General features: G+C 42.9%; 1 protein-coding gene across 1 annotated transcript in view; it reads left to right on the top strand.

Moving 5' to 3' along the window:
- Positions 1-26,302, top strand: part of SERPINI2 (serpin family I member 2) — a 43,690-nt gene that overhangs the window by 14,011 nt on the left and 3,377 nt on the right. The window contains exons 5-8 of the mRNA XM_061637731.1: positions 6,813-7,008; positions 10,080-10,177; positions 11,759-11,845; positions 20,251-20,340. Of these exons, the coding sequence (XP_061493715.1) occupies positions 6,813-7,008; positions 10,080-10,177; positions 11,759-11,845; positions 20,251-20,340 (471 nt within the window). The remainder of the gene's footprint in view (positions 1-6,812; positions 7,009-10,079; positions 10,178-11,758; positions 11,846-20,250; positions 20,341-26,302) is intronic.

The following is a 26,302-nucleotide window of genomic DNA, read 5'->3' as shown; positions in this document are numbered from 1 at the left end:
GTGATGGCAATGAAACCTCTCATTACAGTTTAGAGCAGGGGTGGGGAACTTTTGGTCCTCCAGTTGCTGCTGGAATCCATCAGCCCCAGCCAGCATGGTCAGGGATGATGGGATCTGGAGTTCAACAATATCCAGAGGGCCAAAGGTTCTCCACACCTGGTTTAGAGCAACTGTGTGCTCACAGGGGAGCAACAGCTACACATACTTTTTTGAACATTTGCCTGAAGAAACCTATGCCAATTAGAAACTTACAGGTGGGTGGCTGAGCACATGCTTTGCATCTGATCTGATGGGGATTCAGTAGCATATGCTGAGCTACTTCTCCCTGTTCTGATAATGTGAATCCCTTGCCTGGCAGCCCCTTCCCAGCATTCAACTTTGCAACAGTATCTACTCTCCCTGCTGTGTTCATCTACTCTGCAAAACTCTGTTTGTTCTTTTGGTCAAGGACATTGTTTTGCTAACCCCATTTCTGCAACAAAGCATCTTAAAAACAGTTCCAATACAGATGCAAAATATTTACAGATATTCAGGTTGTGCATAGGTGGAGGCGCGCAGATGAAACACTCTGTCAGACAGCCGAAGTTCACTGCTCCCATACCAGGTTTCTAGGGAAAAAGCTGGCACCCTAAGATGCTTACAGAGCCCAAACTCATCTCTGTTTCCCTTTAGCCCCTCTCTCTCCTAAACGCTGCAGTCTGGCCTTACATGCAGACACCTAGATCACATTGTCGTTAGCTTGGTTTGGGAAGTGGTATCCCTCTTTCTTATATTTCCAAGCCATTCAGAAGGCCAGCCATTGCAAACAATCAGTCAATCTCCCTAACAGAAGATTCTTGCCAACTTTTTCCAGAATGACTAGGACAGTCTCCAGCAATATTCCTTGTTCCATTAACCCTCTTTTGACCAAGTTTCCAATCTTTCAACAATATTGCTCCTCTGTCTCCCCTTTCCTCTCTTGTCTCCCCTACACTGATGCTCCTTGGGGCAGGGACCCATCCTCTTATACTCTATCAAGAGCTATGCACACTGATGGCTCTAGATATATATCCTACAAAAAACTTCATAATACATCTCACATTCTGCAGTGTGTAAAACGGCAGGCTTTGCATGCATGGAGGACCCTTAGTGTTCATGAGCATGCATTTAGTGACATGTCCACTAGAGACAAGATCCATCCACCCAACCACTCAAAAATTAATGTGGAGAGGCACCTGAACCTTAGAGAATGGCAACTCTAGCTTCCATCGAGGGCCAGCACCAGGTTTGCATGAAGCCATGGCATGGGCCATCCTGCTATGTTTGCACTCCCCCCTCCAATTGTGACAGGTGGTCCTGATTCTTCTTCCACCATTCCTCCATCCCTTCTATAAACATTCACTATGGTGGATGGGTGTGTGTGTGAGTGGGATCTCCCAGCACATGGCAGGCAAGGAGAGAAAAAGAGACAGTGGTGGCAATGCCACCTGAGGAGTTGGAAAAAGCAGGTGGAAGAATGGTCAGGTAGCTTATGGTGGCCTGGGCCCACTTCTGTGCCAACTGCTTTCGGTTTCACAGCCACATTTGTAGCTGCCCAACAATGCCCCATGGTGCCCCCAGCACTATTAGGATCTTCTACTTAAAAAAATAAAATAAAAGGCATCCCCTCCAAAGGCATGAATATGTTGAGATACCAGATAATAGGAACTACTTGCTTGGTAAATGGAGACAGTTGGAGCATAAGCGAAATTAGGATGTACGTTTCAGCTCAGGCTCCAGCCTGTAACTCCAGGTCAACTGTCTTAGGTCCAAATGACACATTATGTTAGCTACATATCTGTACCATGTGGGAGGGTGCAGAATGGTGCTCAGTCTGCCAACACAATAGCTGCTGCTGCCACATGCAGCAGCAGGAAAGAAAGAATAAATCTGTGCTGTTGCCACTGCTCATGGTGAGCCCTACCCTCCAAAGAAACTGCTGGAGAATTTCTCCTCCCTTTGAAAAATTCGATGAAATGATCCCCTTGATTTTTCTGCTTGCAAATGGGATGGAGGATTTTGACAGAGCATTTGCTCACAGTTCTAATTATTATTATTTGTACACAAATTGTCCTAGCTCCCATCCCAAAACACCACAACAAGGCTTTTATTTCAAGTAACATGGATAAGTTTATTCAGGAAAGCTTGAGACAAGTTCAGCAAGGGTTTTGGAATACTAGCGGTTGCAAACAAAAATTGAGAGCAGGATCTGGAGTATTAGACTGGATGGCAGCAACAAAGATGTCCCGACAAGTCTCCATGCCCTTCCTACCTAGTTTTAAAAGAGCAAGGCGTGGTGAGCTCACTTGTGAGACTCTTGCCCTGGGTGGGAAAACTGCACTAGGAGATGGGTGCTTTGGCAAGGAGGCTATAGTTGCCCATAAGATACAGTGGCACTGAGTCTATGGTGACAGCCCAGTGACCTGCCCTCGGAATGCCGCCTCCTCCTCCTGCTGCTGCTCATGATCTGGTGCTCCATCTGCTAAGTTGGCAGCTTGCTCAATCCCCAGCAGTAGGTCCTGCTCCGGGGGTGGGGCAAGGACAAAAGCTGGTGTCTCCAGTGTTCCATCTCCAACAACCTGAGGCCAAGGGGCTGGGCTCTCATTCCTCCCCCCTCCTGTGGCTGGCTCCCGCTCACTTATACCCTTTGCCTCTCCACCCTCTCCTTTGTCTGTCAAACACTGCCACTGCAGCCCAGACACTGTTGGGACTGCTAGGTTAGAACACAGATTGTCAAAGTGGTCCCCCAACTCCTGTAATTTGCATTGAAAAAAAACTGCATTCACTTCAATGGGAGCTCCCTCCCCCTCTGCAAGTTGCAAGCATGGAGGATCCAAACTGGGACCACAGTGGGCGAGAAAGGGCTAAAACCTCCTCCCATTCTCACCACATAGTAGGGTCCCAACTGGGTCGGTCCCCCTGAACTGGCAATTCCTATATTGTTGGTGGAGAGCTTTGCGCATACCATGGACTGCAAAAAAGACAAATAACTGGGTGTTAGAACAAATTAAACCGGAACTATCACTAGAAGCTAAAATGATGAAAATGAGGTTATCATACTTTGGACACATAATGAGAAGACATGATTCACTAGAAAAGACAATAATGCTTGGAAAAACAGAAGGGAGTAGAAAAAGAGGAAGACCAAACAAGAGATGGATTGATTCCATAAAGGAAGCCGCAGACCCGAACTTACAAGATCTGAACAGGGTGGTTCACGACAGATGCTCTTGGAGGTCGCTGATTCATAGGGTCGCCATAAATTGTAATTGACTTGAAGGCACATAACAAGAACAATATGTGTGTGCGTGTGTTCATGTGTGTACCAACACACACGCACGCACGCACGCGCACACACACACACACACACAAACACACACACACACACACTAAGGGGTGCCGCCCCTGCTTGCTTTGCTCACCAACCTTTCCTACACCCCACCCCACAGCACCCCCAAGCCCTTCCCCCATTTCCTCTGTCATATTCCCCCTGGCACTACCCCTACCCGCACTGCCTGTACCAGGTGCCACTTAGCCCTAGTCCCACCCCCTCACCAACCCCATCACAATCCTATCCCACATGGGTGGCCAGAACCCCCATAGGTTGTCAGAGCCCCCTGCACACTGGGCACCGATGCTCCCCCCCCACTTCAGCATAGCTCCATCCACTCCCAGGCAGCTCCCTAATCTGCCCCCCAAGCTCTCTCTGCAGCTCTGCCTCTATCACTTACCTTACAGCCTTTTTGTTGCTGCTGCCGCCACTCACCTACCCGCTTGCTTGGCCCCCCTCTTGCTACCCCTTGACTGCTGCTGCCACTCTCACCACTGCCATCACTGCAACAGTTTTCCTGTAGGCATCATGCTTACATGTGAACGCTTCAGCGCACGCACCTATGCAGAAGTGTTCCTGGGTAGTGTGATGCATACAAAAATATAATATAGTAATATATATCTCCTGCACTCAATGGAACATACACATAGTGGACATAACATCTGGTTTGGTGGTCAAGGATGTGCCCATTCGTGTCAGGACTTGCATTTCAGGTCCTGTGTGCCTACGGCCCAATGCTACCATTGTCAGAGTCATTGATTGGGTATTTCCTGTGACAAGTGACACATTTTTGGTGCTGTTTGTAGACCTCCTTTCTTAGGTTCTCTCTCCCCTGCCCACACATTTTTCATTTACTTTCTTTTAATCATCTAGTGGTTATGCCCATTTTCTTCCGGGCCAAGTTCAAGGTTCTAATTTTGGCATACAAAGCCCTATACAGCTCAGGATCAGGATACCTGAAAGACCGTCTTATCCCTTATATACCCAGTCAATCACTGCGCTTTGCAGGTGAGGGCCTCCTGCAGATACCATCTTATCAGGAGGTTCGTTCTGCACAATATAGGAAATGGACCTTTTGTGTGGCGGCACTTACCCTGTGGAATTCCCTCTTTGAATATTAGGCAGGCGCCATCTCTGCTATCTTTTCGGTGCCTTTTGAAGACTTTCCTCTTTCAACAAGCCTTTTAAGTTGAGACCTATCCGAGCCTGCATCTGTGTCAGAATTGTTTAATATGTTTCTAATAATTTTAACCCTTTTTAAAGTTTTTTTAATGTTTTTAATGCTGTTTTGTTTTAATGTATTTTAAGATCTGCGTTTTAGTGTTTTAGTGCTTTGTTTGCCACCCTGGGCTCCTGCTGGGAGGAAGGGCGGGATACAAAATCACAGGACCATCTACCTGTGTGAGTTTCTGCAAGACCTGCTCCCTGCATTTCTGGCTGATTTCCACCTGGCCTGGAAGGGTGGAGCCCTGTCTCTCTCCAGCTACAAAAGCAGCAACTGCTCAAGGGGCCAGAGACTGTGTGTGTGTATGTGTGTGTGAACCTGCTGCTTGGGATGTCTATAGACTACTGGGGTTAGTTGTTTTTTAGTTGTTTTGGGGGTCAAGATTTAATTTTGGAGATTCATTTTTGCTGTTATTTGGACTATAGCATATTTTTGTTAAACACTGTTGTGAAGTGTGTGGGGATTGTTTAATTGTATATTTATTGAGATGTTCTCATTAGTTTGTTGTTTATTATTATTGTTTGGCTACTTATATACTGTGTATATTTATATGTTAAAAATAAAAATGCTACTTATTTGCTGGGAAATTGAAGATTTTTATCTAGGCCTTTTTATAAAGTGTTTGCTTCTCTTATTGTGACACATTTAAATGTTTTTTCTTTTCTTTTAATAATGTTATTTGTCATTTAATTTTGAGAATTGCATTATTGTATTTATGCTTTATGATGTGTTATATTCATGTTTTTGTAAGCCGCCTTGAGGCCCTTTTGGCCATAAGGCGGGATATAAATTAAATAAATAAATAAATAAATAAATAAATAAATATGCACACTCCTTGCTGCAAACCCCAGCACAGCAACATTCACATGACAGTATCATTTTAAACATGTGTGTGGGCTTTGGAGGGGATTTTTTTCCTTCACAAAATACAGACAGATTCAAGGAGAAATGGCAAAATACATCAATGATGCCTTTGCCAAAACAGTGAAGCAGCAACAGTGACATTCCAATTAAATCATCTGCTCCAATACATGACAAATAATTTCCACATCTCAAGATCTCTGCTTGTTATTTCTGTCTCTCCTTTCTCTGAATCTAACCTGATGTGTTAAATTAATCATGCACAGAGCATGTCAAACTCTTTCCCCTACAAAATGAAGGAGTCATGTATGATTTTTGTTTTATTAGTCAATTTGCTCCCAGCTTATAAAGCAGACAGAGCCTTGAACCAGGGACTCTGGCAACAGGGAGACTAAAGTGTCCATGCCTTATCTCTCTGCATCACTGTAGCTTATCAGTTGCCGGCTCTACTGTGCTTCAGTGCCACTCTGCAGACAGCCAAAGGTGAAATTGCAGCTACCAATTCTGCAGGGTTCAGGTGAGACGAGGAACCAGTTGGGTTCCACTTGGTCTTAAAGAGCTGTTTACTCTGAACAATTTGGTTACTTAGGTATAGCCTCAGAAGTGCTCTTTACACAGATGCCTAAAATATGTGTAGGACTGCAGCCTGATAGTTTGACAAAGCATTTCTTACATAATTTAAGATGTGAGCGAGAAGAGGAAAAACCAGAGACAGCTAAAGTTAAGTGGGAGCACTAGTGCTGCATGTGCAGAAAATTCACCCCGTGTTCAAGCAGGCAGAGTCTTAGGGGTGGGGCTTGTCTTGTTATGTTGTGGTGGAAGTTGGGGGGGGGCTTCAGCAAATTAAGCCTGATGCTGGCTGCTGGAACCCAGGCCAGCTCATCCGTGCCTCCTCCCTTTCCTCAGAATACCCCCATTTCAGGGCTTTCTGCTGGGCTCTGTCAGCAAGGAGACCACAAGTGGGCCTTTCGCCCACCTGTCTGGTGGCCAGCAGGAGGTCGACTCAGCCAGCAAAGCTGGGTGGAGGGAAGGGATACCTCTGCTCATTCCAAAATCCCCCACACTCTGCCCGGTGTAAGGGGAGGAGAATTTGGATTGCTCTCCAAGTCTTCACTGTGGTCTAATTCAGGTGTGGGGAAACTTTGGCCCTCCCAGATGTTTCTGAATTACAGCTCCCATCATCCCTCCATTGGCCTTTCTTGCTGAGGCTGATGGGAGTTGTAGTTGAGCAACATCTGGCAGGCCAAAAGTCCTCCACTCCTGGTCTAGTGAATCATCTGAAGCCTTTGGAACCTTCTCATTCTCACTTGTTTAGCTATCTCCCTCTATCACAGTTTGCCAGTTAAGACTTCTGTTACTTTCTACCCTTTGTTTTAGGTCATTTTACTGACCATAATGTGAACTACCAAGTCTTGGAGCTTCCATACAAAGGAGAGGAATTCAGTTTTGTGCTGATCCTTCCCGCAGAAAATGTGCCTGTTGAAGACATAGAGAAACTCATTACAGCCGAGCTGATGAAAGGCTGGTTTGTTGCAATGGAAGAGGATGATGAGCTAGAAATCAGCCTTCCTAGGTATGTAATGAACCTCTGTGGTAATCTGGCCTTTCTCATCATCTCTTTTGTTCTTAAATCTTTCTAGTGGGAGAGTTTGGAGAATTAAGACACCGAAAAGGGCAAATTCCTTTACTGACCTGGGATTTTTTCAGTTATTTAAGTTAATGGCAGTTTTTGCTCAATAATGTCTCCAGTTAGTGTAAATGAAATTAGGGCCAATATTAACGGCTGCCAGGCACAAAATGTCTATGCTAAGAGGCACTGCGAAGCTGGAAATGGTGAGATGGAAAATCTGTCAGTTTTGGTCCTCTCAGTTCCTCATTTTTCCAATCTTAAATTCGGTTATCCACATTTCTGCAACAATTTGTGTTTTTTTTAAAAAAAAACCATGAAAATCCAGCATTTTAGTGCAATTTTCTCTTAATAAACACCTTTTTGTAGGCAGTTTTGACTAATGCAGACATTTTCTCAAGCCATTTCTCATCATATAATGCATTTTGCATGTTATTTTCATTCATATATTCATTTTTATGCACACTTTCCCCTAATTCTTGTAAACATTGGCTAGCAAACTTTATCACAAGATTCAAATAAGTGTGAGTTTCGGAGGATGGCTATGTTTCGGTTCTCATATTATTTCAGAGAGGGTGAGTTTGCTAGATTTGGCTTGAAATATGAACTGGATCGAAATTCTCACTGATCCCTAGAACGGTTCCACATGCTCTTACTATCCCTACTCCAGGGATGAGCCTCCAGGTGTAGATGGTCTCCCAACTCCCAACAGTCCCAGCCAGCACAGCCAATGGTTAGGAATGGTGAGAGGTATAGTCTAACATCTGGAGGGCCACAGGTTCCCCATCCCTTTCCTAATCCTTATTTTCTTGTACCTATTGTTCAAATTTTGTCATTTTTTAAAAGAATGTGAGTGTGTAGAGTTGTATCTTGGTGCAATCCATGGCTGGATGGAATCCTAACCGGGAACAGTTTTGTTAGGGCAGAGATTGGAAGCTGTGGCCCTCTAAATGTTGTTGGTCTACAACTCCTATCATCACTGACCATCGGCCTTGTTGGATGGGGCTGATGGAAGCTGGAATCCAACAACATCTGTAGGGCCACAGGTTCCCATTCCTGCAAGGTAAGGAGAATATACTGCAACATTTTGTTGCAGATCCAACTTGTTCCTCCTAATGCAAAGACCAGAAACAGGCAGAGGAAGGGGCAAGAAAGCCCTTTGAGCACTTTAAGATTATAATAAACTGAATGAGGACTTGGCTGTTTAGTTGGAACCCTTAACAAGTACATTCAGATGAAGGGATGAGCATAGGCAGCAAGTTTTTGTTGCAGGTCCCACTTGTTCTATACTATGTGCAACCAGATCAACTGTCAGATTTGAATATTCTTCTGCAGAATAAATGAGGAAACAGGTAGAGAAGCAGTGTGTAAAAGCTGAGAGGGGTCAGGGAGCTCAGACAGAGATTCTTTGTGTTCAAATGGGGTGCTGTACGGCAACACAAGCACACCTGCATTTTTATCTGCAGAATGTTGTGGTGGGGAGAGGGGAATCTGAGTACATAGAACAAACAGGATGGTACCTTTTTAATGGAACCAATTCATCTTTAAAATATGGGCAAAGAGGAATCAAGGGCATACTCACAAAAGATAAAAACTTAAATCAAATCTATAATGTAAGCAGAAAAACCAAGTATAATAATTACAACAATTAATTTACTCTAACCACTCTTATTACAATCAAGATGATTTATTACTGTACATCCTTCACAATACTTCCCATGAAATTGTCAAAGTGTGCCTGTTGTAGCCATCAAATAAAATATGTAGAGAATAGTTCCATATATGTCCAGTACAGTAAATCTGCTGCAATCGTGTATCCACTCACCTGGAAGTATACTGAATTTAACAGAATTACATCTGAATAGGTATGTATAGTGTTGCATTGTCACACTGCCAAAATTGAACCTCATTAACATGCCATAAAAATCTTTTTACATGTACACTTATATTTCCCCCACAAATTAAAATGCTTGTCCTTATCCCTTATCTTGCAAAAAAAAAAAAAACGGGTCATCAAGGACATTGTCTATTTGAGCCTTTGTAGAGATAAGCACAGAGTCATTACTTGCCATTGTACCTGCAACAACAACCCCCCGAAGATGCAATCTTAAATCTAATTCACCACAGAAGCACAAAAACACCCTTCTCCAAATGATCCATAATGATTAATATTTTGGTAGTTTTTAAGATCTCATCAACTTGTTTTGCTGGAAAGCCACTTTGATGGGGGAATGAGTTGGGGATGGTCAAGGCTCTGCACCCCCTCCTCTAAAGACCACCTGCCAAATCCCATTGCTGCAGATGCTGCTCACAATTACTGTTTGAATCTGGGCTTGGTAATTGGAAGCCAAATGGAATTGCTCAGAGGGGAAAGGTATTCTAGGGCCCACCATATCCTGACCCCCAATTAATTTGAATGAAGCTGGTATATAAAAAAAGAAAATTGCAAGCTGTTGTCAGGTCTGGTGCATTCAAGACTTTGCATGCAAGAGTTTGATGCTCCATAGCAGGGGTAGCCACCTTGGTATCCTCCATATGTTGTTGGACTCCCAACTCTCATAAGCCTCAGCCAGCATGGCCAATGGAGAGGGATGATGTGGATTGTTGTAGTCCAGCAACATCTGGAGAGCATCACACTGGCAACCCTTGCTCCACAGGATCAAAATATGAGCAGTCCTGACTTTTTGGATAATTACAAACCAGGTATAGATACATCATGGATACACAATTTCTAGAACACAGGTGCCACTGCAGTCATAGAACTTGATTGTGGCTCTATCCACATACGCTTGTTCACACATTATATTATCCACACACGTATACCTGGAGACAATCAAAACCATAAGCAAATCTCTGCTATGAAGTAATGAACCAGGTCCGTAAATAAATCTATTTTTCCCTTTGAAATGAGTGGGACCTAAAAAGTGCATAACTTTGACTGGAGCGAGCTTATGGTACATCAACAATGTCATAATGCTTTCTTGAACAACTCAGTTCTATATATTCAATCCCTACAGGTTTAAAATAGAGCAAATGGTGGATTTGAAAGAAATTCTCCAGTCTCTCAATGTTACGGAGATATTTAATAATGGATGTGACCTTTCTGGAATAACAGGTGCTTTGATTTATTACGCTGATACTTCTATTGTGAACATTTTATATCTGTTTTCAGTCCTTATTGCCTGCTTATAATAATGTACTTTTAACGGAGTGTTCTAGTATTTGTTCAAGGACAAAGGAACACCCTGCTTTTTAAATATATAGTTTTAAAAGAATGCCGGGTTTGTATTTTACATCAGATTCCTTGCTTACCTCACCCCAGACTTCAAATTAAGACATGAGAAGGAACTGTGTCCAAATTAGAACCGCTATACAATTTGTGCCTCAAAGTGAAAACAAACAGATTTGAACATGGTCTTTCCTCAGGAGAAAGATCTGAGGAATTTTGAGGGAAGACATAAGAAGATTGTCAAAAGTAGTCACATTTCTTGGGATGTTCTTCAGACATACATGCTTTTTTTTTTAAAATCAGATTTCACTTAAAACAAAATTCAAATCAAATGAGCAAGTTCCTCTGCAGCATGTTCAAAGAAACCAATGAGACAAGGCAAATAATGTATTAGCAAATACATTTACGTAGCTGATTTTTAGGCCAGTCACTATTTCTCAGTAACAAACTAGACGCATGATTCAAAATGTGTCAATTGCTGCTGTATCTTTTAAAAGTAATAATAGCAGTTTAGCTCCCTTCCCCACATTTTCATGGGGACCACAGCGTTCCTTCTCCACTGCAGACTTGATAAAAATGTGTGTGCATGAGTGCACTCACACACACCTGCTATTAGTCTCTGAAAGTATGTTCTCAATGGCATCATAGATTGTTAATCTCTGAAAGGAAAGTCTGGGGGCTAGCAGCTGTGGGGCGTTGTGTGTGATCAGGGTGAGGAAGGATGTCATGAACTCCTCATCACTGCCCCATGTGGGGAAGTCTATAATTGCACCATACACACTTAGATGGAACACTCGCCTTGACATACACCTTGTAAAGACATAGTGATTACTAGTCACGGCAGTTTTATGGTACATCCAGGATGAGAGGCTCTGAATACCAATCACTGGGGGACAACAGCAGCAGGTAGCTATCATGCTCATGCCCTGCTTGTGAACACTCCACTGGCATATGTTTGGTCACCATGGGAAACAGGAAGTTTGCATAATTCAGCAAGACTCTTCGTACAATGAGCTGTACCCAACATTCTCTGTCTGCTAGTGCAGGGGCTCTTGCGCTAGCAGATTGGTGAGTTTTAATGTTGCACAACAGAGGAATACAACACAACAGCTAGCGGAAATGTGTTGCACAACAGATTGCACAATCTATTGTGCAACAAGGTTACCAGCAACCTGCTTATGCATTCTCTTGTGCAACATCATTCCGCTGGCACAAAACATTTTGCCAGTGGAATAAGTATATCGTGTGTGTGTCTATGTATCTACCAGAAAAAAATGGGATTGTTTGAAATATAATGTGTTGTATCTAATGTAGCACTAAGTTTGTCACTTAGCTGTATACTTGTTTTGCTGGTGAAATGTGTGTGTGTTTGTGTGTGTGTGAGTGAGAGAGAGAGAGAGAGAGAGAGAGACTGATCATTACAGATTTGCCATATATGAACTATTTAGTGTTCATGTCTCCTAACAGACTCTGCTGATGTGCACATCTCTAACGCCATTCAAAAAGTCTGCTTCGAGGTGAACGAAGACGGCAGTGAAGCTGCAGCATCGACTGGTAAGGACATGACAGACAGTTGTATTCATCCTATCAGGACAAACGTTAATAGCCTAGATCTGTTCTATTCTATTTGGGTGTAATGGGCATTGATGTTAGGTGCCAGAAAGGACAATGGGATATACTTTTTAACTGTGTATATACTTATGGGTAGTAATGTTCATGGGTAATAATGGCACATACTAGATGCTCCCTGGACATAATACAACAAATTCACAAAAGACAGAGTACAAATAGAGAAATCTTTCCCCCAAAACTACCCCAACAAAATCTCTGGAAGAAAAACGCACATCACCTGTCAGTTTCCCAAAGTGACTTACCACACGTTTAACTGATTCAAAGTAACCAATTTCATATCCTTTCTACCCCAAATTTGGCACGAACCATACCCAGACTTACCTCTTCTACTCTGTCAAGTTTCAAATCAGTCTGTTGAAGCATCTTCTGTAGAACCTACTGTTCCCCTCCCCAGTTTCTCATTATAAATCTGAAATATGATTCAGCTGACTCACCCTGAACACAGGGCCATAACTGTGACCCTAAAAACACTGAAAGCAGGAACAGGCTGGTCTCTCACTAAACAAACTGAGAATAGGACCTGCATATTTTACCTCTTATCCTGAGACTTACTTTTTTAAAAAAAGAAAGAAAGAAAGCTGGGAATCTGTGGATTATGGCTTACCAAGGTGGAACTATACTCTTCCCCCACTCCTAGGATGTCGGCTGTTTCATACCTTTGACAGCAGGCACAGACCTTCTCCCTTTGTCCAGTTGTGAATATGGCTATAATAACAGTATATTATGCTGGGACAGCCTTACACTTCACCAAGTTCCTTTATCATGCTCTGTCTACATGCATGTATGCACACATGTGCAATATCACAAAGAAACATGTCAGCTTGCCACTGGATAGTAACAACTACTGCAAGGGGCAGGAAACTTGGGAGAGAGGGGCGGTGTGACCTTGGCAGATGAAGAGCAAATGCTGCGCTGCAGGGCTGGGAGACCTGTGGCCCTCCAGATCTTGTCGGACTACAACTCCCATCTCCCCTGAGCCTTGGCCATGCTGGATGGGGTGAATGGGAATTGGAGCCCAGCAAGATCTGCACACAGGCACAGGTTCCCCAGCCCTAGGATAAAGCAAGCTTCACGTAGCTCACCAAACCCTCAGCTGAAGAAGAGGGCCCTTCAGAGACTGGAGACAACTTTGTACAAGCACCAGTCCAGGTCTGGAGGTCGCTGGCCCTCCTTGGGGCAAGAAAATGAAGGTTGCTGTTGAGGGTATGGCCCTCATTAATGAGATGCTGATTGGTATTATTTCTTTGGCCCTCTGGTTTCCCCTTGGCCAACTGGTAATTTAGGCAGAACACACTTGCCCCAAAGCACAAGGGTCTAAAAGTCAAGACCTGAAGGAGCCATTTGTTAATGACTTTGATAATTAATGACTTTGTCCCCTTCCAGACACATTGGAATAAATTTAGTCTTCTCAGGGGTCTAGAGCAAAGCAAAAGATGCCACCTGAATGTCTATGATCTGACAGCTGCAATCCTACAATGCGCACTCATTTAGGAGTAAGCTCCACTGAAGACAGTGGCACTTTCTTCCAAGGCTCTTCCTCTCCTCTCCAAGGGCTCAATCCACTGGTAGCCCTTCCATGTCTGGGAGCTATGCCTTTCTGGTTGCAGCACGTACATCAATAATGAGAGAGGATCCTATGCATGCATAGCTGTACACATGTTGGGGTCTTCCACATGATCAGGATCTCTGGGCTAATCAGGGATCCCAGTCACAAAAAGTCCTGTTGCACATGTGGTTGCCTTTCTCATTAGTGCCAAAGGTACAGCCAGGAGACAGTGAAGCCAGCAGGTATATCCATATTTGGGGATGTGACTAGTGAAAATGGTCCCACTTCCTCTACATATTCAATGTATGGGTGATGGTGGTGGAACATCTGCACACCCCTTTATTCAGTCCGGATTTAACTATTGTTTCTGTCTGAATCCTATTTTGGATGCTGAACTGACGGCACATGGAGTTTGATCTATTACAGGAAAATTTCTTTGTTAATAAAAAAAAATAGAGTATTGCTAATCTGTGACAAATTCAACCAAGTTATTACATAGCCATCAGTGTCCCCTAGGCCTTGAAACTGATCTACAGGTTGTGATGGCTGAATGAAATAGATTATAAAATATTATGTTTTTTCTACTGGAATATGCCATCAGTTGACTGGATGGAAGGAAGCTCTGCAGATGTTTAAAGAAGTAACATGCATGTGCTGTATCTTAGGGATAGAGCATCTGCTTTGCATGCAGAAGATCCCAGGTTTAATCCCCAACATCTCCAGGTAGGTCTGGCAGTATCCCTTGTCTGAAACCTTGGAGTAGGGATGTCAAAGAATTCTAGTAAAATTGGAAATGGGAATGGTAATATATTCACATCTTCATCCTATTTCCGGGTTGGAAATCAGTCCAGTGAATATGATTGGTATTCGCTGTGGTTGCATTTGGTACACAAATTATATGCAATTGATTATGTTTTCCCCTCATTTACATTGTATTTCCTTTGCACTGAAATGAATGGGGTAGAATAATATAATTACAACATAATTATTTATGTAAATTACATAAGTTACACAATTTCATCACAGCAAGTTGAATAACGTAGGTTTTGGCAGACACTGAATTACAGCGGAACGGAAACAGTGCTTCATGCAACAAATTCAGGGGTGGAATTGAAAACAATGCCATCTTACATCCCTACCCTGGAAAGCTACTGCCAGTGAGGGTAGGCAATATTGAGCTTGATAGACCATTGGTATGACTTGGTATAAAGCAGATTCCTATGTTCCAAAGAGCAGTATAATCCTCCCTACTCTTTTTTAATATGGCCAACGTTAAATCTTCTGTGGCCCAGTTTTGTATTGCAGTTATTTCTCATGCATCCCGTGCATGTCAAAGATGATAACTAGATGTTATTACATCATAGAGAGGAAACATTCCCTTAAGCATTTTGGAAAACTTTCCCATACCTCTCAAGCGCGTGCCATTTCAAGAACATATCTTTTTTTTCTTTGCAAAGTCTCTCCAACATTTCCTGTCCTTCTGTATTTTCTGGAAGGAAAATACACAAATCATTTCCTTGCCAGGAAAAGGACTACCCTGCCACCCTGGGCTCCTGCTGGGAGGAAGGGTGGGATATAAATAAATAAATAAATAATACCCATGTATATTAGTCACTTGATGGCTGCATCAAGTGACAAGCTGCAAAAGTGAACAACTTACCACAGATACAACTTTCATATTACCTCTTTTAATACTTTTCAAGGAAGCCAGCTACCATAAACCAAAGTATACAGTAATCAAGTGTAGTAATCAAGCAAAGTCCATGCATACATGTATGAATATAACATAATCACTTAACATAATAACTCAGCAGCTGATTTTCCTTCTTACATATAATAAAGAGGCAGAATATGTTAGAAGCAGAGGCAATCAGGAATCACAGTCACAATAGGCTAGTATAAAGGAATCCCAGCTAGGTCTTTGCTTCTGTGTGCACCCAGCAACTGGTAGAATTTTCATCCCTGAAAAGCATTCTTTATTTGATCAATGAGTCCATACTATTAGATGAGTGTTCCTCAGCCTGGTGCCTTGTGGATGTTGTTTGACTACAATTCCCATCATCCTTGACCCTTGGCCATGCTGGCTGGGGCTTGTGGGAGTTGTAGTCCAATGACCTCTGGCGGGCACCAGGTTTGGAGAAGACTGTTTTAGACATTTCATGTTCTCCTTTCCTGTCTAGACAGCTCACAGTTTATAAGACATGAGGCTTGCTTCAAAATGATCCTTATTTATAAGATACAGAGCTCTGGCTCCATAAAATGCTATGGGACACTCATAAATTCACAGCTCTCTCTGAATTATCACTTGGGTTCACAAGTCCAGGACTGAAGCCCTGTTTCCAAGTTACTCTTCAGGTTCATGAACATTATCATCATAATAATCACCCCTATTGATTAGATATAAAGTCTTGATTTGATTTTGGTTTCACTCCCCCTTGGTCTTGAATGAGTCATCAAGACATGTCACTGCTCCAGATACAACATAGCAAACATCCATTCCTTTCTTGGTGCCCCCTGGCTAAAACTCCAGGCCATGCTCTGGTCATCTTCTCATCTTGACTACTGCAGGGATATTTCTCCTCTCTGTCCTCCCCTTGTTGTGGCTTTTACCTCTACCCAGAACTTTGCTGCCCCAAACCATTCACTTCTCATCATCCTGACTATATGACTCACCTTCTCAAATCCCTGCATTGGCTCCTGCAACATCTAGTGCAAATTCCATAGCCTGTGAGATAGGGTTGTCACATAGGAAAGGGCAATGAGTTGTTCTATGGCCCCAGAGGCCAGAATTACATCTAATGGGCATAAGTTCCAGGAGCATCAATTTAAGTTGAATGTTAGGATAAATGTCATTTTAAGTGCAGTCCCACAGTGGAAACAATAACTTTGGAGGGGCATTCTCTTTGCTAGAGGTCATCAAGCTGAGAGTGGACAGACACCAATTGCGGAAGCTCTGGCTCTGGATTTCCCACATTGAGCAAAGGGTTCCACCAGATGACCTACAAAGGCCCCTTCAACTCTATGATTCCTTTTGGCGCTCTCCATGGCAATACCCAGACTTAGTGTTTAACCCTCATCTCCCATGATCTTTCCTTTCCAAATCAACCACTTTCATCTGCCCCAAATAGGAAGGATGCATCTGTCAATTTCGGTTTCTCTTTGTGTCTCATTTCTTCCACTCTTAAGTTCAGTTCTCTACATTTCCACCTCAGTTTGTGATTTTTTCACCTGGATTTTAGTGCAAATTTCTCCTAATATGCACATGTTTGAATGCAATTTTGCCTAATATACACATTTTTTCCAAAACAATATCTCCTAATATAATGCATTTTCACTAATATATATGCATTTTATGCACATTTTATCTTAAGATACACATTTTTGTACACATTACTTGGCTGGAGAACTGTATTACAAAATTCAGAAAAGTGCAAATTTCAAAGGATGGCTGTTTCTCAGTTTGTGTATTGTTTCAGAAAGTGTGGACTAGGAAGGTTCACCTTGAAATGTGAATGGAGTTGAATTTCTTCCCTATCCCTAGCCCCTAAACCTTCTGGCCTCCTGAATAACTCCACCTATTCTTCCTTGCTGCCTCTTTTGCTTTGAAATGCATGATTTCACTTCACTCTTTCCTACTCCAAAGCACCCTTTTCCATCAAGCTTTGCCCTTTAGTTTCTATCACCAACCAAAATGAAATCCAAGTGCATATTTAAACCTATTGAAGATCTTTGCTCATCTCCTAAGCCATCCATAGATGTTCTGCTGGTGGAGACTCGATGAGAGAGAGAGAGAGAGAGAGAGAGAGAGAGAGAGAGAGAGAGAGAGAGAGACTTTAACGTTGTGGTACCTAGTCTATGGAGCAGCATCCCAAGATTGCTTCACCTGGATCCTTCTTTGCTGACTTTTAAGCATGCATTCAAAAATGTTTTATGTCAGCAGGAAGTTTGTTAATTAAGGACTTCAGATTACTCTTTTTACTGCTGCTGTTCCTTGGTGGATTTGAGGGTTACTGTTTTATTGCTGCTTTTTAATATTGCTATTATTTTTGGATTATATATTTTAGGAGATAATTCTGTACCCACTGACTGTGTAAGCACCACTGGACTCAAAGGGGTTGCTTCTGAGTAGACATGTATAGATCTGAGCTGTCAATTATTGTTGTTACCATATCTTTTCATTTTGTACAGTGCCTTGTACAAAACCTTTGGGAAACCATTTAAAAGTGCTTCATTTTGTCTGGATCATATCTTTCCATAAGGCTTATTGCTATTTATTATAAAATATATACATATATCTTTTCTTTAAAGGGAATTTTGAGGTGTGAACCTTAATTACCCCTCATTTAAAGGGCTGATTTCTCTCACTTGAAACCTATGGTGTTTGGGAAAGTATACCCAAATGGATCTTGTTTTGACCTGAGTTTTACAGTCCCCCGTATGTTTACTCAGAAATAAATTTCACTGTGTTCAATTGTTTTTATAGTTGCTTTTATTGTTGAATTGCTTCACAATGTTTACTGGGAAACAATTCATAGAAGAAAGAAATCAGATTACTCCCAGGAAAGCGTGTGTAGGATTGCAGCCAGGCAATACAAACTGTGCATGTTTGCTCTGATTTCAGTGGGATTTCCTCTCTACTAAGTATGCAAAGGACCACAGTCTTAGAATGTGAGAGCACCTTTGGTAATTATGATCTGAGATGAGGGGAGGGGACAAATTAACCTGCAGATGTAGAACCTAATGGATTCCAGATGCTTTGGACTCCACCTCCCATCAGCCCCAGCCAGCATGGCCAATGGTCAGGGATAATGGGAGTTGTAGCCAAGCAACATCTGGAGAGCCACATGTTTTCCATTCCTGGCTAACCCTTGTGCTCAGCAAGAAGTGTCCCTGCGCAGTTACAGACACACTTGGAGGAAATGGATTATCTAGATCCATACCAATCGGGTTTCAGGACTGGTCATGGAACGGAAACAGCCTTGGTCGCTCCGGTAGATGATATGAGGAGGGCATTGGATAGGGGTGAATACACCTTCCTTGTCCTCCTGGACCTCTCAGCGGCTTTTTGGGTTTTGGGTTGCAGTGTCATCAATATGCAGATGACACTCAGCTCTATCTCTCATTTAAGTCCTCACTGGAGTTGGCTGTGAACACCATGTCCAAGTGCCTGGAATCCGTAAGTGGATGGATGGGAGAGAATAGGCTGAAGCTGAACCCCGACAAGACTGAGGTATTACTTGTGGGAGATAAAAGATTAGGAATTACTGACCTGATGCTTAATGGGGTAAGTTTGCCCCTGAAGGACCAGGTCCGCAGTCTTGGGGTCATCCTTGACTCCCAGCTGTCCATGGAGGCTCAGATTACAGCAGTGAGCCGGGCAGCCTGGTATCAATTACATCTGATACGGAGACTGCGATCCTACCTTCCTGTTCGTCTGCTCCCCCAAGTGATACATGCCCTGGTCTCCTCTCGCTTAGACTACTGCAATGCGCTCTACGTGGGGTTACCCTTGAAAACGGTCTGGAAATTACAGCTGGTACAGAATGCGGCGGCACGCTTGATTACGCATAGCCGTCGCTGGGATCGTATCACCCCAGTGTTATTAGATCTTCACTGGCTACCAGTTGTCTACCGGGCCCAATTCAAGGTGTTGGTGTTAACCTTTAAAACCCTATACGGTTTCAGCCCAGTATATCTGAAGGAACGCCTCCAGAATCACCGATTGTGCCGCCTGACGAGATCAGCCTCGCAAGACCTTCTCTCGGTCCCACCGGTGAAAACAGCTAGGCTGGTGCGGACCAGAGAGAGGGCATTCTCTGTTGTGGCCCCCACCCTCTGGAACTCTCTCCCTTTCGATCACAGACATGCTCCCTCCCTGTCCAGCTATCGCCGAGCCTTGAAGACCTGGCTGTTCAGGCAGGCCTACAAGATTGGGACAGATTAATTCTATGTTATAATGAACTAAAGGATGGTTTTTTAGCTTAAAATTTGGTTATGTTGATATATATATGTATTGTTTTTTATTCTTGTTGTACGTCGCCTAGAGTGTCCCTAACCCAGACAGATAGGCGACTGAAAAATAAAATTTATTATTATTATTATTATTAACCATATATGAATAGATAAAGCTGTCTAGCCTTGAGTCAGACCATTGGCTCATCTATACTAGTGTTGTCTACTCCAGCTGGCTGGCAGCAGCTCTGTAAGGTCTGAGGCGGACAGATACGTCTTCTATCATCTCCTGTTTGTTTTAACTGGAGATTCTAAGAACTGAACCTATCTGTGTGCATAGCATGTGCTTCACCACTGAGCCATAATCCCTTCCCCCTTGCTTAGAATGACTGTGTTTGTTTGCTTCTGCAAAAATGATATTGTTGCAGGTACGGATGGAAGGATCTGTCATTTTCCATTCTCTCATTTTTCCAATCTGAAATTCAGTTCAATTTGCATTTTTTTTAAAAAAAACCCATCATGTAAATTCTTCATAATTTTAGTGCAGATTTCTCCTAAAATCACATTTTTGTATGTTATTTTTGTGAATGTATTTATTTTTATGTGCTCTTTGCTCCAATATATGCATTTTTATAAACATTGGTTAGTTGGAGAACTTCAGTGCAAAATTTGGATAAGTGCAAATTTTGAAAGGTGGCTAATGTGCATTTCTCATATTGTTTTGGAAAGGGCAAATCTGATAGATTTGTCTTCAAATGTGAACTGAATTGAATGTATCCCCCTTCCCTAGCTTAGAGTGACTGTGTGTGTTTGCTTTTGGAAAATGCAGGCATGCATTTGGCAGCCATCATGAGTTTGTCACGCAACCAAGTTGTGGCTAACCGACCATTCCTCTTTCTCCTGAAACATAACTCTACAGGTAAGTGGATAAAAATAGATTTATTTTTATTATTTATAATTACATTGATATCCCATGTTTCCTCCAAGGAGTTCAAGGTGGTGTACATGGTTCTCACAATTTCTTTTTTTTCAGAAAGAAAGTGTAAGTGATAAATCTTTTAGGGGACCAACTTTCCCCATCACCCTTCCATTTCAGAAATGCAACCATCTGGAGTGCACTGACTTTACCAGCTGAGGGGAACAGTTGGCTCAGCTTCCCAATGAAAGAATGGCTTTTTAAACAAAAGAGTCAACACATTCTATTCCAGAAGGCTGCAGTCTTCATAATGGGATAAATCTGGATCAGTTAGCAGAAAGACTTTGTTCTTTTAATTTTGATTTGAAATATAGCAAGAGTTTATAAATCCACGCAGGAACATACCTCCTAAGCGATCAGTCATCAACCTTTTTAGAAATGAAAGAACCAACCTTCCACCCAAGCATGCATTAGGAGACTGACTTCTTTATTTTTTTTAAGCGTTTATGACAATGGCAGTAGTGCTGCCAATGAGACCCACCATCAGTCAGGTGGTAACTCAGTTGTGGGTCCTAACTAGAAATGGAGGAATTTGTCAAATTCAGTTTCTCTCCATTTTTCATTTCCCCCAAAAGTTCAGTTCTCCACATTTCTGCGTCAGTTTGTATTTTTTTTACATAAAAAAGACCTTATGAAAAGTAATGAGCATTTTTGGATACATTCTCCTGGTTGCCCACATTTTTGTGCCATTTTGCCTGCCATACACATTGTTGTAAAGAAATGTTCTAATATAAGGCATTTCTGCATGTTATTTGTATTAATATATCCATTTTAATGCATTTTCCCTTAATATACACATTTTTGTATGTATTATCTGGTTGGAGAACTGCATCACAAACTTTGAAGAAGTGTGAATTTTGAAAGATAGCTGCGTTTCCATTTGCATATTGTATTGGAAAGTGCAAATTAGGTAGAACTGACTTTCTCCATCATCCCTAGTTCTGACCCACCAGTTAAAGGCCAGTGTTCCAAGCCGCTTCTCTGTGGGTGAAAACAGAAGCTCATTACAGGCCTTCTCCCCTAATGTGATTACCACGGGGGGGGGGGAGAGGGGGAAAGAGAGCCAGCCTGTCCTCTCTGAAACCGCACACTTGTATGTGTGTTGTGGGTGGGGTAGGTCTGAAGTCTGCTGTATGCAAGTAGGCTCCCCACGTAATTTAAGCCCTGATTCCGCCAGGTTCTGTACTCATGGTAGAAACTGAATTGAATGGCTTCAGGTGGTTAACGCTTTATGTCCCTCCTACTTATTGTATGAGAGGCTGTGGTCCTCTTTCCCAGCTGGAGGGATGAGTTTAATTAGCAGTGTGGAAATCTGGTTGAGAATTCAGTCGCCTCAGGGTATTTTCACACAAGCCTCAGATGCCTCACCAAATATATACTTGCCAGGAAGCTGGAGCCAACCTTAGCTCCTTGACTTGTATGATTCACATTCACACTTTATGTGTATAGGTCTTTGTGTGATGTTTGAAGAGTTCCTCAGTACAAGAGTTTTCCCAGACCACAGAGCAGGGGATCACCAACATGGCACCCATGGGTGTACATGTGCCCTCAGAGGCCTTTCCTCATGCCCACAGGGTCTCTCCTCCTTTCCCCTTGCTGAAGTTTACATTGAAAGAAGCATTCTATGTAGCCAATATAAGAGGTTGCAGTATGTACTTGGTGGCAGGGGGTGCTGTGGTGCCCATGACACAATTCCTGGTTTGCAAAAGGTTGGCAACCTCTGTCAGAGAGTCAACACCTCAACTACAGGCAATCGTGTCATAGTAGTTACAGGAACTAAGAATGAGGAGCCTGTTATAGCTACAGCCACATCTATTACTATTTCTTGTGTGTGTGTGTGTGTGTGTGTGTGTGTGTGTGTGTGTGTGTGTGTGTGTGTGAATTTGCACTACTGTTTTATGATCTTGGCTAACACCAAACTGTCTAAATTAACCTGTTGATTTAAAGTAAGGATTAGGAGAAGTGGCAGCTCATTGTTAGGAAATAATAATGGCTGAATACGCAAGAGAAATTACTGTTATTTTAAACAATTACACAATCAATAATTTTGTCCCTGGACCCAACTGTAACTAAATCTGAAATAGTTGTATAGTGTTCTCATGTGTACGCCTGCTGTTAGTTCCTCCTCTTTCCCCTGCTAGTCTTCCTTCTGCATAATTTTAGAATGTAAGCCACTTAGGACAGAGACCTGTCCTCTCTTCCTTTGAAAAGCACCATGAACATCATCATCATCATAATTTTTCATCACTAATACTATTGTGTAGCATGTTTTTAGCACACAGAGCATGTTGAATCCTATGTTAAATGCTTACACTAGCCTTTCTGAGATGGTGCCCCCTGGATGTTTTGGATTCCAACTCCCATCAGCCTCAGCCAGCATGGCTAAAGATTAAATCTGGAGGGCACCAGGTTGGGGAAGTCTGGTTTACACTTAGAGATTTTTTTTCACATCTACCATGGGACCATCATCATCCAACCCATTAAAAGGCTGTTTCTAAGCTTGGCTGCAGGTTTGAGGGAGGCTTCTGCAAGGCTTCTTCCTACATCAGGGATGGGGAACCTGCAGTCCTCTATATGTTGCTGGAGTACAATTCCCATAAACCCTTACCATTGGGCATGCTGACTGGGGCTGATGGGAATTGGAGTCCAACAGCTCCAGAGGGTCTCCACCCCTGTCCTACATTAATGTCCCTCCTAGGTTTAAAGAGAGGCTATGGGATGCTCAACAAATGCTGCAGCCACATGGCTGCCATTAGTATATTATCCATAGGAGAAAATATGGGAGATAAATCCATTCTTTATTGGCTGTATAACATTTAACAACCTGTTCTTAGTAAGGGGTGATGGCTGTAATCTGCATCACTGTTTTACGCTCTCTGCAAAAATCATACTGTCTGAAAGTAACCTGCTGCTTTAAACTGAGGATTAGGATGAGTGACAGCTCATTTTCAGGAAATAATAGTGACTGCAATAAAGGAGGAAAATTACTGTTATTTTTAGCAATTACACAATCAGTATTTTTGTTACAGCAACTTCCATATTGAATTACTGATAATTTATCATTGTGATGGCAGACAGGCTTTATCAAAGCTCTCGGTAACCTTACAGCAACAGAATTAGAGTCTTGGGAATTGCGGTAGTGTCTAAACCCTAATTTGGCATGTAAAAACGAAATTTATTTAAACTCTCCTCCAAACCAAGAGCAGGACACCCCCCCACACACATCATTATCATCACCAGTTTTTTATCCTCCTGTTTGAGGGTGACTTTCCTTTAAGGCTACACTTCGCTTTTCTTCGAAGGAGTTCAAGACCACATACATGGGGTGGGTTAGATTTTATGATCTTTGTGTCCAGATTTTTAATGTTTATTGTATCTGTATGCTTATTTTGTACGTCGCCCAGAGTGGCTGGATAGCCAGCCAGATGGGCGACTAAGAAATTCAATCAATCAATCAATCAATCAATCAATGGCTGTCCCCCTTGCCATGTTGTCCTCACAAGAAACCTGGGAAGTAGGTTATAGGCTGAAAGACAGTGACTGGTCCACGGTCACCCAGTGTATTCTGTGGCTGAGCAGGGATTTGAACCCTGGTCTCCTAGGTCCTAGTCTGAAACTCTATCCACTGCACCACACTTCCAACCCCCCACCCCAGCGCCAGAACCAGGTTTTGGGGAGGCCTTTGTGCAAGATGCTCACAGTGGATCTCTGCTCTGAACGTTCCCACCTCCTCCTTGCCACGGCTGCCCATTTGCTTGTCTTATTCCTCTGGGCCCGGAGGGAGAGCTCGAGGCAAATGGAAGATACTTCTTCATTTCCTTGCTCTTGTCACTGTTCGCAAGGTCAAATAAGTGCATGTCAACAGGCAGCAGAGGAGCAGGGCTAAGGAACACCAGTAAGTGGGCTCCCTTCAGGACTGTGGGCCTCAGCAGGTGCCCAATAATGGCAGATCTTGACACTAGCCTTGCTCCTTTGCGAACATTTAACCTGCAAGCAGACTTTCCTCTTGAAGGTTTAAATGATCTTGTGGGCAGGTTTGCTGATCCAGTAAACACCTGGCATGAGCAGAGTGGCTCGGTTGGGTCTCTGGAGTACAACACCATGAGGCCAGATCTGGGAAGAACTGATATTCCTGCAGAGTGTGTTGGTTTGAGATGGGTTACGGCAGTGGGCGTACAGTCCCTGTAATGCAGAGGTGGGCAACCTGTGGCCCTTCAGATGTTGCCCAACTACAACGCCCATCAGCCGCAACCAGCATGGCCAAGGATCAAGGCTGATGGGAACTGTAATCCATTAATGGCTGGAGAGGCAAATGTTCCCTGCTTCTGCTGTAATGACTTGGAGGGGGAGGGAGGGCTGAAGGAACATGTTAGAGATTCCTCCATCTCCCACTGAAGCCTTCACAGACTCATAGAATTGCAGAGTTGGAATATAAGGCCATCGAGTCCAATCCCTGGGTCAGTGCAGGAATCCAAGATTGTGCTGGGTTGAAGGTGGACAGGGGAGAGGATTAAAAGGAAGGGAAAACAGTTTTTGGAAGATGTATGCCTTCCGTTGTGTCGCTTGAAACATATTCCACACTGGGACCCAGACCTGCTATCAACACTTGGAATCCTTGGGCAGCTGCCAAGGTCCCAGTGCCACAGTAGAGTCCACTACTGATGCCTTACCATGTAAAAGTGTCTGGGTATGGGAGCTGCCATTTTAATTTTTCATAATCCCACACACACATGAGGCAATCTTCGTACACAGGAAAGTAATAGGTGTTGGTGGATGTTTTTCACATTCAGTTGGTGGGACATGTGGAGAGAGGCAGGGTTAACTCACACAGTCATGTGACCCAAAGTGTCCATTAAACACATGGGGGTGGGGATTGTTTGTGCCCCTTGTAGATATTCTCAGTAACCTAGAGTTGAGGAAGGTTACAGACTACACAGCTACAGCAAATGCAAATAGTAGTAACTTGGGGGGTTATTTTTGGCAATACAACAACATGCATGGAGAAGTTAAACCTCCAATCCCTCTGCACCATAGTCCCAATCCTAATTAGGACTTCATGCAGCTGTTATTGTAGAAAGGGGATGGGGGAAGGACAGAGCTGATGGCATGTCTAATGCTGCATCTAGTTTAGCCTTCATTCTACATCATATATTCACTAACAGACAAAAAAACCCTTGCGGTTTAAGAATGTACCTATAGCCAACAGATATTCTATCAAACTTTAAAAAGCAGGGAAATTGGACAGCTACAGTGAATGCACGAGGGGAGCAGGAGACCTGACCTCCTCTCTGAGATATTGTACTGCCCTACAAATTTGTAAAATGCAAACACAATTTGGGCTGGTCTTTCACAGTCCAATCCACTTCCTGTGTCGCTTGGAACAATTTGGTAACATGCGCCTCTGAGCAGATTCTAGCAGATCTTTATTCCAAACATTACTCCAAATCTCTAGATTTCAGATAGGGTTACCAAACAGTGCACATCCTGAAGTATTATTGTTCTTCCAAGCTACACAGCAAGTGGATTGGACTGTGAAAGACCAACCCAAATTGTGTTTGCATTTTGACCAATTTGTAGGGCAGTACAATATCTCAAAGAGGAGGCCAGGTCTCCTGCTCCCCTGGTGCATTCACTATAGCTGCGCAATTTCCCTGCTTTTTAAACTTTGAAATAAATATCTGTTGGCTATAGGTGCAAACGTAAACCCTAAGGGGTTTTTCTTTTTTGGCCTACTAGTGTATTTCTCTGCTTTTTAATCTGTGAGGTAAGAAATGGGATCCTGTGAAAGTTTGTTGAGAATGGATTGATCATTTGCATGCTTATGAGTTCAGTGGGATTTACTTCCCTGCAATCATGCTTAGGATAAGTGAAATTGACCATGGGGGAGGGGAGGAGGAGGAAGAGC

Source organism: Rhineura floridana, chromosome 7 (genome assembly GCF_030035675.1).
Source record: "Rhineura floridana isolate rRhiFlo1 chromosome 7, rRhiFlo1.hap2, whole genome shotgun sequence".
Classification (NCBI taxonomy): Eukaryota; Metazoa; Chordata; class Lepidosauria; order Squamata; family Rhineuridae; genus Rhineura; species Rhineura floridana.
The sequence above is the reverse complement of the archived record's forward strand: the minus strand, read 5'-3'. Positions and strand labels throughout refer to the sequence as shown.